The sequence below is a fragment of the Manacus candei genome, unplaced genomic scaffold (assembly GCF_025592945.1).
Source record: "Manacus candei isolate 608988 ecotype Guabito, Panama unplaced genomic scaffold, ASM2559294v1 h1tg000115l, whole genome shotgun sequence".
In the NCBI taxonomy this organism is placed as follows: Eukaryota; Metazoa; Chordata; class Aves; order Passeriformes; family Pipridae; genus Manacus; species Manacus candei.
Genome location: NW_026138163.1, coordinates 1,127,126 through 1,140,552, shown reverse-complemented (window position 1 = coordinate 1,140,552; position 13,427 = coordinate 1,127,126). Strand labels below are relative to the sequence as shown.

Here is a 13,427-nt window from a genome sequence, read left to right as displayed (position 1 = left end):
TCTTAGTGTTTGTACTGTGCAGTAAATAATTCTGATTAAGATCTTTTGTCTGATCATTTGTAACTATAACTAACTCATTTCTATCAATAGATCTGTTTTGCCATTTTTAAAATCTGGGGGACAAAAGTGTTTCAGTAACACCTCTGTAATTCCTCTAAATTGCAGCTGTTGGCAAAATGCAAGGCTGAGATTGGATCCAGCAGCCCCCAGCACCCCACAGTAAGTTTGGAGCTCAGGGGGGCCACCACCCTTTCCAAGCACTCCTGTGTCCAAAGATCCCCATGGGACCGTTGGACCCACCAGACCATCCCCCTTTTTGCACCCTTCTTCTGTTTCCTCCCACTTTTCCATTATCCCCTCAATCCCCATTTCCCCCCCCCCCAATTGTTTTGGGGTCCCAACCAATACTTTTTGCCCCCTCTCCTGTGGGCACTGAAGGAGAAAATGAGGCTGCACACACAGAGTTCCATTGCGGGACTTGTCCTCCCATCTTTCCGGCGTCCCCCTTTCATTGGGGTTCCTTTGGAAACATCGACTGGGCTTTGTCTTTTAGTCCACCTGAAATTCCCAGCATGGCCCCAAAGCAGTGCCCTGATTCCACACATTCCCCTCCCCTCATGTGCTGCCTGTGTTCAGCCACCAGAGAAAAACACGGGCTACCATTTTCATGGTTTGAGATAGCCCCAAAAATCTAATTCCCTAGTCTAAGCCCCCTCCCACATCTCAACCTAATGTGAGATGGGTTTTTCAGACAAAACACGCCAGACTCAGAATGGGGGAAAGGGAATATATTACAATGACTGTACAAATAAATATTATAACACATTATACACATGATCACAACTATCTCTACCATGACATATAGTACTTACAATGGATCAGATCTCTTTTCCCCTCCAAATAAAAGTCCAGGAGGGAAAGAAGGACAGATCCCTTCTATATTTAGGGCAGCAGCTCCTCTTCTGTCTTCCATGCAGCAGTAACTGGGTTGTTGTAGCTGGATCTCTTTTCAATACACACAAGGGGGTCTCCAAGCCCCTCAGCTCTCCTTCGGTCCAAGCGAAGGCCTCACCTGTGGACTGCCAGCGGGGACAAGACTCACATCACCACAGGTATATCACGAAATGCAGGGGCATCTTCGTGAAAGTCCCTTCCTCAGGGGATTCACCCCTGAGTCAGAACATCTTGGGCAGCATTCAGTTGCAAGCCTTTGCCTCAAGAGTTCTGCCAGAGCTCCTGTGCTCTGTCTCAGGCTGCTAGGCTTGTCAGCAGCAGCAAGGGGGGGCCAAGGTCAACCCCCCTTCCCCCCACATTCCATCTGACCGTCCCGGTCCAGCTCCGGGATGTTATTTGAGCTTCTCAGCTTCTCTCTCTCTCCGGTGCTGCATGTCCAAAACTACTCTCCAAAATAGGAGTCCATGTACTCCTACTCTTTCTAGGAGGAGTCTCCAAGGGAGTTTTGGGGGGTCTGGTATCAGTTCTTACCCCAAGACTCTGTAGCTCTGCTGCTGGCTCTCTCTCCCTTTCCAGGAGTTCCCTCCTGCTTACCTGTAATGCCTCTACTGCATCTTATCTTTTCTGGCTCTCTGCCACCGCTTCTCTGGTCAGTGTTGTTCTGCCGTTGCTGCTGCTGCTGCTGCTCACCTGGAGAAACATCTCCAGGTTCAACCACAGACGCTTAGTCCAACTTAACACTGTTCCATGTCTCTGTAGCCCCCAGCTAGGGCTGGGGGGCCCCGGAGGCCCCAAGGGGCTCCGAGCCCCTTCCTCGTGGCTCTACAACATGACCACCTCTCCTCAACAACAAAGACAACTCATCTCTTCCGGTGAGCTTGTGGAATGTTGACATTTTTACAGGAGCGCCCATTGGGCAAAACTTCAAAACTTCCAGGGGTTTCCACCCCTTGGGGTCTACCACTTTTCTTAGCCTCTGGGGGAAAACAAAGTCCAAACCACTGCAGAGGGTTCCAAGTGGTTTCCACTTTGGCAAACAGCACTTTCTTGATGGAAAACACTTGTAAAGGCCAAAACACTTCTTTTGGATCCTGATTAACTGAATGCAGCTGCTGCTGCCTTCACTTGTTCCCACAGAAATTCTCAGGGTTCCTTTACTTCCAGGAGGCCCACATGTCACAATGGCCCCTGGATTCCATGAGCTTCCACAGTCTCCAAAGGTTCCTTTCGTTCCATGAGGCCCTGCAGTCCCAAAATGCCCTTTGGATTCTCAGAGATTTCCCACTGTCCCAGGGTCCCTTGTGCTTCAGAAGCAGCTGCAGTGGGACAGTGGCCCTTTGGTTCCGTGAGCTCTGCAGTGTTCCAGGAATCCTTGGGTTCCAGGAGAGCCTGCAGTTTCACAAGGACCACTGGAATGCAGGAGGTTCTGCAGGGTCCCAATGGCCCCTGGATTCTGGGAGGTTCAGAAATATCTCCGGGCTCCCTTGGTTCCAGGAGGACACACATGTCAGCAGGAACCCTTGATTCCAGGAGGTTGGACAGTGTCCCAGAATTCCTTTGATTTCATGAGGCCCTGGATTGTCCCAATGGCTTCCTGATTCCATCAGCCCCCTCAATGTCCCAATGGTCCCTTGGTTCCATGAGTTTCTGCAGCATCCCAGGGTTCCTTTTGTTCCATGGGGAGCTGCAGTGTCACAATGGGCCCTGAATTCCAGGAGTTTTCCCAGGGTGACAGTGCTGCCTTGATTCCATGAGATTCCACAGTGTCACAGAGCTTGTTTGAGTCCAGAAGGCCCTGTGGTGTCACAATGGTCCTTGGTTCCATGAGGTTACTTAGTGCTTTATGTGCCTCAGTCTTTAACACCCAAAGCAGTTGTCCTCAGAATCCCAAGCTCCCAGGGCTGGAAGTTGCTAATGGGGAGCTGAGTGAAGCCCCCACAATGCAGGAGGAAATGGTCAGTGACCTACTCTGCCAGTGAGACCCCCCCAAGTGCCTGGGCCCACATGGGATGCAGCCAAGAGTCCTGAGGGAGCTGGAGAAAGAGCTGGCCAAGCCACTCTCACTCATTCCCCAGCAGTGCTGCACAACTGCACAAGTCCCAGCTGACTGGCAACAAGCACATGGGATGCCCATCCCCTGGAAGGGCCAAAAGGAGGATCTGGGCAACTCCTGACCTGTCCCATTGACCTGAGGACCGGGGAAGTCCATGCAGCAGATCCTCCTCAGTGCCATCCCATGGCAGGGGCAGGACAACCAGGGGATCAGGCCCAGCCAGCGTGGGGTTGGGAAAGGCAGGTCCTGCTTGACCAACCTCATCTCCTTCTCTGACAAAGGACCCGCTCAGCAGCTGAGGGAAAGGCTGGGGATGTGTCTCTGGAATTCCAAAAAGCCTTTGGCATCATCTCCCCCAGCATCTCCTGCACAAACTGGCTGCTCATGGCTTGCCCGGGGAACTGTTTGCTGAGTGACAAAGTGTCTGATGGCCCAGGGAGTGGTGGGGAATGGAAGGAAATCCAGGTGGGGCCGGTCAGTAGTGGGGTTCCCAAGGGCTCAGGGTTGGGGCTGCTCCTGTTTAACATCGTTCTGGGTGACCTGGGCCAGGGGATCGAGTGCCCCCTCAGGAAAGTCGTGGACAACACCACGTTGGGTGTGAGTGTGGATGTGCTGGAGGGCAGGAAGGCTCTGCAGAGGGATCTGGACAGGCTGGATCAATAAGGCCAAGTGTCAGGGCCTGCCCTTGGCTCCCAACAACCCTCTGGAACGCTCCAGACTGGGGGCAGAGGGGCTGGAGAGCTGCTCAGCAGGAAGGGACTTGGGGGTGCTGCTCGACAGCAGCTGGATATGAGGCAGAGTGTGCCCAGGGGGGCAAGAAGGCCAAGGGCATTGCGGCCTTTGTGGAGAAGAGTGTGGCCAGCAGGAGCAGAGAACTGATTGCCCCTCTGTGCTGGGCACTGGGGAGGCCCCACCTGGAGTGTTGTGTCCAGTTCTGGCCCCTCAGTGCCAAAAGGCCCTTGAGGGGCTGGAGCGTGTCCAGAGAAGGGAACGGAGCTGGGGAAGGCTCTGGAAAACATGTCTGCTGAGGGACGGCTGAGGGAACTGGGCTGGTTGAGTGTGGAGAAGGGGAGGCTCAGGGGGGACCTCATTGCTCTCTGCAATGACCTGAAAGGAGGTTTTAGTGGGTGTGGGGATCGGTCTCTTCTGCAAAGCCTTTAGTGACAGGAAGAGAGGAAATGGCCCTAAATTGCACCTGGTGAGATTTAGATTAGATATTAAAGAAACCTTTTTCCCCTGAGAGAGTGTTCAGGCATTGGAACAAGTAGCCCGGGGAGGTGGTGGAGTCTCTGGAATTGTTCAGGTGTGTGGTGGGTTGACCTTGGCTGGACATCAGGTGCCCTCCCAGCCGCTCTATCACTCCCCTTCCCAGCAGAACAGGGGAAAGTATAAGGTGGAAAAAAAACCAATTGGTGGTTTAAGATAAGGCAGTTTATTTAAAGCAAAAGATAGCAGGGTTTGTTCTCTGCTTCCCATGAGCAGCCATGGTCGGCCACTCCCCAGGAGCAGGGCTTGGGTCCGCGGGACGGTTCCTCAGCAGGCAGCCATCAGACAATGAATGCCCCCCTCCTGCTCCGGGCCTCAGCTTTTAGAGCTGAGCTGACCTCCCATGGGCTGCAATGTCCCTTGGGTCAGTTGGGCTCAGCTGGCCTACTTGGGTCCCCTGCCAGGCTCTTGCCCTCAGCTAAGGAAGGAATGTCCCAGTGTTGGTGCTGTGCTCAGCAGTGGCCAAAACACTGGGGTGTTCTCAGCACCCTTCCAGCTGCCAATGCAAAGCCCAGCCCTGGGAGGGCTGCTGTGGGGAACTGAACTGCAGCTCAGCCAGACCCAACCCAAATATCTATGGCACATTCTACAGAATACATCCTCAGGTGTTGAATATATATATATAAACAGATATATAACTTTCAATTCAGTGTTTGCCTTTCTAGCCTGGCCCAGAGGCTGTATAAATTGGCAATTGTACTCACTGTGTGCTTAAATACCAAATAAAGAACTCTGCATTGGCTTGTTTGCCTGACATCTTTCCTCTCTGACTTCTCTGCAGCTGCAGGGTCGGGGCCTCTGTGCAGAGCTGGGCCAGAAAAGAGTCCCAGCAGAGCAGCACTGCCAGGGAGCAGCAGCCCTTCTCCTACGTGGCCTCCTCTCCCTTCCCTTCCACACTGTCCTGCAGAGCCCTGTGTTGTTGGAGGCCTCAGTGCTCTGGCAGTCGGTGCCAGTCCTGCTGCAGGACTGTCCAGGGACTGCAGGTAGGGACAGCCACGGGCACTGCTGGCACAGAGCTGACCTCTGCAGCAGCACTGCCATCCTGCAGGGCATCTCCTCAGGCCGGGGCCTCAAAGCTTCCATCTGCTTTCCACTTTGCTCTCCAGGATGTGCCCAACACAACGCCCTGCAGAGGAAAGCAGCAGTGACCAGCACAAGGGGGGGAGTGCTCAGGGTGGGGGCACCCAGCAGTGCCCTGGCACAGCCAGCGCCGCTCCCAGCACTGGCCTCTCACCCCAGGCCATTGGGCTTGTTCTTCCCTCCAAGGAGGGACAGCAAATGACCTGCTCAGGAGTCCATGTTTGCACTGCATGGACAAGACATGCCCATGTGTCACGGCTTGGGGCTGGGGGGGTAGAAGGCTTAGACAAAGTTGATGGCAGAAGCCATCTCGTTGAGCTACGAGGGGCAGAAAGGACCCCCTTGCTTTCTAAATTCCTTCTCAGAGAGGAGCCTGGGGGTGGCTGGATCCAATCTTAAGTTCAGAGTTTGATTTCAACTGAGGAATTATAGAGGTGTGATTCAATCACTTTGTCCTGCAGGTTTTAGTGATGGCAAATCAGAAATATTTCTACAAAATGAATGATTTATTATGAAAAATGAACAGACAATTTACCAGACAAGTGACCAGATGAAAGACCTTAAAGAGAATTATTTACTACACAGTATAAAAGGCAAAACCTCCTAGCAGTATAGTGTACACTAGACAGTGCAGTCTATCAAAGTCATTCTATTAAAGCATTTGGATCAAAGCCAGCAAAAAGAAACAATCCTGAAGCAGAGATTGAGGTAACTCACCCCACAGCGACAAGGGGTAGTTCCCTCTCTTTCACTTAACCCCTGGGCAGTGACCATGAAGAGCTGTCCCTGTTTCATGGCAGAAGCTCCACACACTTCAAGGAAGTCTGTGGAAGAATCTGCCCCATGACAGTTGGATGGGACTTTTACAGTTAAAAAGGGTTTGACTGTCAGATGTATTTCAAGGCCAGGGAGCAGCTTATCTGTCAAATCCTGCTTCAGAAAGCAGGATGTGTGTTTGAAGTTTCACAAAGCATTTTGGGTTTAGCATAATTCAACATTAAAATCAGCACCTTGACACCAGCAGTAACTCACTACAGAGAGTTTGCATTGTTTGCATTCTGACCAGTTTTTAGGTATTATCAGAGCAGAGCATCCTGCCAGAAATGGCCCCTTGATTCCATGAGGTTGCAAAACCTCTCAGGGTTCCTTTGGTTCCATGGGGCCCTGCAGTGTCACAATGGCCCCTTGATTCCAGGATGTTCCAAAACATCCCAGGGTTCCCTTGGCTCCAAGAGGCTCCCCAGTGTCCCAGCGGCCCCTGGATTCCAGCAGGCCCTGCAGTGTCCCAATGACCACTGGGTTCCAGGAGCCACAGCGGCTGCCGCCGGCGTCTGTGCCCGGAGCCGCCGCTCCCACGGGGCTGCCGCACTCACCGCCGGGGTTGCCGCTCACGCAGCCGCCGCTCTGCCCCGGCTGCACCGGGACCCGGCACCGCCTCGGGCCTGCGCTGCCGCCTCAGCGGCCACAGGGACACAGCCATGGGGGACCTTTGCTCTGACACTGATGGGGCCTGGCTTTGTTCTGCTTGGGGCTGGGCTTTGGGAAAACTGCTGTTCATTTTCGTGCTCCACTGGAACAGCTCCTGAATTCCAAAGGTTTCCTAATCCAGGGGAGGGGTTTCTATGGCATCGGAGGTACCGCCCCTCGGGACACATTGTCAGTAAACCATCCAGCTGACTGGGATGGCTGTAAGAGCTGGGGAACACAGGATAATCAGTCATCCCATGAAAACCTTGGAACATTCCCTGACTGAATCATAACCCAAATGGAACAGTTTGGATACAATTCCCAAATAGTTTGGAAACTCCAGTCATTCCTGACACCAGGATGGAAATTCAGCAGATAACTAAAGCCAGTCCCCTTGGGAGCCCACAACCAGCGGGGCTGAGGGAGGCCCTGGCAGCTCCCCAGCACCTCCCTCTCAGTGGGACACCTCTGGCAGCCTCTCCCAGCTCGGGAACCCTCCAGTTTGCAACACTCCAAAGACCCTCCCTGATGCCCAGGACAATTCTGATCCCCCTCCACAAACACTTCTCCAGCTGTGACCCTTGTCTGGTGGGAAACACAAAGGGATTTGGGGGAGTGTTTTCGTGACAATGAGGAGAATTTGGGAGTGGGACCTTTCCACCCCCAGCTCTTGATGTGTGCACACATCTCTGCCTGGGTGTGGGTGTGAATTGACTGTGGTGGTTCACGAAGCCTAGACATGATGATGATGAATGTTGTTATTGTGAATCTGTAATTCAGTCACTGTTAAAATTGTAGCAAATCCTATTGAACCAGTTGATAATTGTTCAACTGGTCAATGATTAAGTGCTACTAATCTCTTTTGCCCCTTATCTTTGGATCCAAATCCTTTGTGCCCTCACCCTCTTGCATTCCCATGGCTCTGTGTAAATCATTTTCTTTCATCCAAAAATATATATTTTTCGTGACTTCCACTTTAAAATCTTCCTCCTTAGCTAAACTACAAAACAACTCTAATTTGTTGTTGACGTCTTGAAGACAATTAAAGAAAGAAAAATAATTTGTTTTTCAGTGTTTTAATGGGTCCCACAATGTGTTTGGAGTTGCATCAGCTGTCAGTCCAAGATAGGCCATGTCAGAACTGGTGAGGCTGGGGGTTGAGGAGCAAGGTTGATCATCCAGGGTCAGTCTGGATCTCCTGAGGAGACACTCAGCATCAAGATCACTTGGAGAACATCTCTATCACCTCTTCTCTGAACTAAAAAATAGCCATCCTTTAATTAAAAAAAAAAAAGTACAAATTTTGAAGACTTGTTTTGAAATTGCCTTGAAGACAATTAAAGGAAAACAAAGAGATCCTGAGAGATTTCTGGAATTTAATGAGCCACACAGTGTGTTTGAAGCCCAGCCCATGATCCTGAGGGACTGAGAGAAGATTGAAGAAGCTGCTGAAGAAGTCAGAAGCCAAACTGCAAGTGCCTTGAAGCATTACTGGGCCCCACTGAGGGCAGGCACTGCCAAAGCCTCCCCAGGGACTCCTTGGAGCAGCTCCTTGGAGGCCAGGAGTGCAGGCAGACAAAGGCTCTGGGCAGGCCCCTGCAATGCTGAGCAAAGCCTGCCTTGGTTTTGTGGAGCACAAAGGCCAAGGGCTGAGCCCCAGGCCCTGGCCCAGCAGATCCTGTCCCTCCCGGCTGGCTCAGGGCTGTTTGGGGGGCACTGGGATGGGAGGGGGAGGAACAACAAAGGCCCAAACCTGGGCAACCCCTGCCAGGCTCCTGAGGGAGGGGCGAGGCAGAAACCAAGTGCAGAACCTGCCAGGCAAGTGTCTTGTGGTGGCCTGAGTGGCAGAGGCAGCTGCCAGAGGCAAGGGGACAAAGGCCTGGGTGCCTTTGGGCCTTGCAGCCCTGCCAGAGCCCTTGGCCATCTCTCCTGCAGGCTGTCCTGCCCTGGCCCTGCTGCTGCTCTGGCCTTGCAGGCTGCACACACCCCTCCTGCTTTCCCACCCCCTCCCAGCAGCATTTCTAGACCCTCCCTGATGTCTCTGCACCAGCTCTGGCTGTTCCCTGGCACACAAAGCCATGGGCTGATCCTGACTCCCTCTGGGTGACCTCTTGCAGCACAAAGGTCCCCGTTGAGTGACATTTCTTTTTCCTCACCTTTAGTCCCAACCTTCCGCGCTACTCTTTGTGGAGATTTCACTCTTTTTCCAATATGGTCAAGAGCTCCATCCTGTCAGATCTCCTCTAGACCCTCTCCAGTTCTTCCTCATTCCTCCAGAATGGGGAACCTCACAGACAGACAGACCAGTCCAGATGTGGTGACCCCAGGGCTGAGTCCAGGGGGGTGACAACTCCCTTGTCTGGGTGTCCACACTCCCCCCAAGGCAGCCCCATGTGCAGTTGGCCTTAAATCAAGGGGCCATTCTGATTCTTTGTAATGTCACGGAATCAAGTGTCACCGTGACACTGCAGGGCCTCATGGAACCAAAGGAATGCAGGGACACTGTGGAATCTCATGGAACCAAGGGACCATTGTGACATGCATGGTCTCTTTGGAACAAAAGGAATCCTGGGACATCTCAGACCCTCCTGGAACCAAGGGTCCACTGTGCCTCCCCAGAACTCCATGGAATCAAGCAGAGCCGCTGCCTCCCCCCCGCCGCCGCACGGACCGGAGTCGCCGGCTCTGCCCCGCTTGGACACCTCTGGAGTCAGCGTGTTCTTGGGCAGCACAACTGATCTCAGACCAGAGAGTTTCCCACATTTTGCTTTGCCGTCTCTTTCCTGTGGTTTTGTTTTTTTGTTCTTTGTTCATTCAGAGGGAAAAGGAGGCATGTATTGATCCCTATACTCACCTGTTTAAAAAAGGGAGTTGGGACAGGGGGACAGAGAGGAGGCAATTTTCCTCTCTGTTGTAGCTTTGAACTATTTTGTTGGTATTGCTGGTTTTGCTGTTATATTTCTTGTCAGCACTTATACCTCCTTGTATTTTGACTACCTATAGTGGTGGGGAATGAAAGGGGAGTGAATTCATTTTATGGGAGTTCCCACCCCAATATGTGTCTTTCAACCAGGACAGGTTGCTCAAGGGCTCCCTGAAATTTGGCATCATCCACAAAGGACTTGAAAATACATTTTGTCCCATTGTACAGAGAGATAAGAAAGATGTTCTACAGTGGTGTTCAAGGGCTGGTCACTGAGGGATTTCACCAGGAAGTTGCTGCCAAGAGGACTTTGTACCATGGATTTTATTTGACACTCTTCATTCAGCAACTTCCCACCCACCACATCTTCCACTTCTTCAGTCCAGCTCTCACCAGCCTGGCCATAAGGAGAGCATAAGAGACCATGTCAAGGGCCTTGATGAAGTCTGGGCACACAACATCCCTTTCTGTTCCCTCCCACAGGGGTTCTGCAATCCCTGCCTTGTCCTTCCCATACCTGGCAATGGCTGCAGGAGGACTTGCCCTATCCCCTTCCCTGATGAGCCTGACCAGTCTGGAACTCTGCCAACCCTCCTTGCTGCCCTGTTTGCAGACTGGTTCCATGTCTGCCTTTCCCAAGGCCCCAGGAAGCTCTGGGATGGCTCTGGCCTTTCCAAGTGTTTGGGAGAGGTCTCCCAGTGACACTGCCCAGCCTTCTCAGTATCCCTGACACCAAAACCTTTTCCATATCCCACACTTCCAGAGGAGTGCCCAAGACACAACACAGTTTGTCCTGAAGGTTCTGGAGAATGAGAAGGGATTTCTTCCTTGAGTCCAACCCCTCCAATTGGATTTGAGTGCAGCTGAAAGGTTTCCTCAGCATTTTCCCCAGTGCCTCCCTGCCCTGAAGGTTTCTGGCCCTCAGGCTGGAGCTGAGGGGGTTGGGCAGGTGCCTGAGGAGGGGGTAGAACAAGGGCTGTGTCCAACTGTGCCAGGAGGGCTGTGCTGGGCAAGGATGAGGAGGCTGCAGAAAACAGTGGCACTGGGGAGGTGAGAGGAGCAGCTGGAGAGACCTTGTGCCTGCCCACGCTGGTCAGGAGCTGCCCCAGGATGGCAGCTCTGAAGCACTCCCAGGATGTCCCTGGGAACAGGAGGGGAAGACTGGATCTAAAAATGAAACCTGGAAAGCAGAGAGCAGGAGTGTCATGGTGTCACTGCAGGATAGTTCCAGCCCTGGAGCAAGGTCACAGAAGAAGTGACCCAGTACATGCAGTGGCCTCAGAAGATCCCACAGCATCCTGGAGATGCTGGAAGGGAGCCCAGCTCTGCTTCACAAGTTCCCAGGGCCTGTCCCTGCCTGTGCTCCAAGGGCTTCCACCCCCCAGGACTGTGCTCAGAGAGCACTCAGGCCTTACAGCGAGAAAGGGGCTCAGGAGGACAGTGTGGAAGTGGCAAGAGAGCAACTCTGCAAAGACCAAGCCCTGCTGCTCCCTGGCAGTGCTGCTGGGCTGGGATTATTGTCCCCTTCCCGTTTGCAAATACCCCCTGTCCTGCAGTGTGCTGTCCTTTAGGAACATCTGAGAAGAAGGGTCTTGGACAAAGAAGGCACTGCAGAGTCGTTTATTTTTTTTTAAATACTCAACAAGCACAGTTCATCATTTATACAGTCTCTGTGTCAAAGGCAAAAGGTGGACATAAAATTAGAAGGTAGGTGCCTAAGAATATTTAATTGCCCAGGAAAATATTGCAAGAAGAACGTGATGACCTTCACGAAAAACCTGAGCAGGAAGCCTGGGCCATTAAGGAATCCCATTCTGAATGCTACACACCAGAAAACAGGCACTTTATTGCTCCTGAAAAGCATCCAGTCATCATTTTTCTCAGGGCATCCTTGAGCTCCTGGTTCCTCAGGCTGTAGATGAAGGGGTTCAGTGCTGGAGGCACCACCGAGTACAGAACTGATAGTGCCAGATCCAGGGATGGGGAGGAGATGGAGGGGGGCTTCAGGTAGGCAAAGGCACCAGTGCTGAAAAAGATTGAGACCACGGCCAGGTGAGGGAGGCACGTGGAAAAGGCTTTGTGCCGTCCCTGCTGAGAGGGGATCCTCAGCACAGCCCTGAAGATCTGCACATAGGAGAAAACAATGAAAATTAAGCAACCTAAAAAAGGAAAAGCACTAAAAGCAAGAAGCCCAATTTCCCTCAGGTATGTGCCTGAGCAGGAGAGCTTGAGAATCTGTGGAATTTCACAGAAGAACTGGCCCAGGGCATTGCCCTGGCAGAGGGGCAGGGAAAATGTATTGGCTGTGTGCAGCAGAGCATTGAGAAAGCCAGTGGCCCAGGCAGCTGCTGCCATGTGGGCACAAGCTCTGCTGCCCAGGAGGGTCCCGTAGTGCAGGGGTTTGCAGATGGCAACGTAGCGGTCGTAGCACATGATGGTGAGGAGGAAATACTCTGCTGACATAAAAAAGGTAAAGAAAAACTGCTGTGCAGCACATCCCATGTAGGAGATGGTTGTGGTGTCCCAGAGGGAATTGTGCATGGCTTTGGGGACAGTGGTGCAGATGCAGCCCAGGTCTGTGAGGGAGAGGTTGAGCAGGAAGAAGCCCATGGGGGTGTGCAGGTGGTGGTCACAGGCTACGGCGCTGAGGATGAGGCCGTTGGCCAGGAGGGCAGCCAGGGAGATGGCCAGGAAGAGCCAGAAGTGCAGGAGCTGCAGCTCCCGCCTGTCTGCGAATGCCAGGAGGAGGAACTGGGGCATGGAGCTGCTGTTGGACATTTGCTGCTTTTTAGTACAGGATCTGTTCAAAAAAGGAAAGGACAGGGAACAGTTAAGACAGACCTCTGTGAAAAAGCCACTCCACTTTTAAAAGAAATCATTGTGTCAAATGTCACCAAATGCACTGCCAAGGAGTCAGTTTTGGTCTGCTCCAGGGGGACATGGAATTTTTTGGTAGAGCTCTCACACACACAAGGAATGTCAGATGTAAGAGACCTTGAATACAAAAGTTCCATCTCTACTGTAATGACGCAGAAGACCTGAGGTGCAGAGCAGAAGCTTAGTCTGAGTTTAGAATAATTGTACCTGTGTTTTCTATTTTTACCATGACACCTGGGGAAGGTTCTTTTCCACTGCAGGAATCCTCATTTCTATGGCCCAGCATACAGTGCCCAGCAGAGCTGCAGGGAAGGGCCCCCAGAGCTGCCTGAACGCCCCCCTCCCCCAGGCCTTGGGGGCACTTGCCCCCCACTCCCTGTTCAGGGCTCTGCTGCCTGGAGCTGTCCCTGCCAGTAGCTGCTTCCCTGGGCACAGGGCTGGGCCCTGCCAGTGCTGCCAGAGCCCATCCCAGCCCTCGGGGCTCAGCTCTGCCCTGCAGAGCCCTCCCAGCAGCACAGGGCACTGCCCAGGGGCATCTCTGTCTGGGCAGGCTCTGATGGCAATGTCAGGGCAACCCTGAGGAGGCTGGAAAAGTGACACTGTCTGTAAGACAGTTTTGATGTCTGATACTCTCAGGTTCAATGCCCTCTAATCTAACAGAGTTCAAGTTTCAGTGTCTCCTCCTGTGCTCAGAGATTCATTTCTCTGTCACAGTCAGCACCCAGACAACCCAGAGTATAACACTGAAAGAACTGGTTCTTTCTCTTTAAGGTACCCCCTGCCTGTCTGTACCTCTTGCAAATACCT

General features: G+C 52.6%; 3 protein-coding genes and 1 pseudogene across 3 annotated transcripts in view; 2 read left to right on the top strand and 2 right to left on the bottom strand.

Annotated features, from left to right (window-relative positions):
* LOC127461896 (zinc finger protein 493-like) overlaps window positions 1-13,427 on the bottom strand; it is a 431,778-nt pseudogene that overhangs the window by 125,685 nt on the left and 292,666 nt on the right.
* LOC127461897 (zinc finger protein 271-like) overlaps window positions 1-13,427 on the top strand; it is a 406,813-nt gene that overhangs the window by 118,689 nt on the left and 274,697 nt on the right. The gene's annotated exons all lie outside the window — the stretch shown is intronic.
* LOC127461902 (olfactory receptor 14J1-like) overlaps window positions 1-13,427 on the top strand; it is an 88,980-nt gene that overhangs the window by 5,877 nt on the left and 69,676 nt on the right. The window lies entirely within an intron of this gene.
* LOC127461907 (olfactory receptor 14J1-like) lies at window positions 11,559-12,535 on the bottom strand. Its single transcript, XM_051770109.1, has one exon. It carries the CDS (start codon window positions 12,519-12,521, stop codon window positions 11,565-11,567), a length of 957 nt encoding a protein of 318 aa, XP_051626069.1. The 5' UTR covers window positions 12,522-12,535; the 3' UTR covers window positions 11,559-11,564.

Bases quoted from the DNA above. Each gene is read 5' to 3' on its own strand.
- LOC127461907 (XM_051770109.1), bottom strand. From the start codon at position 12,521: ATGTCCAACAGCAGCTCCATGCCCCAGTTCCTCCTCCTGGCATTCGCA.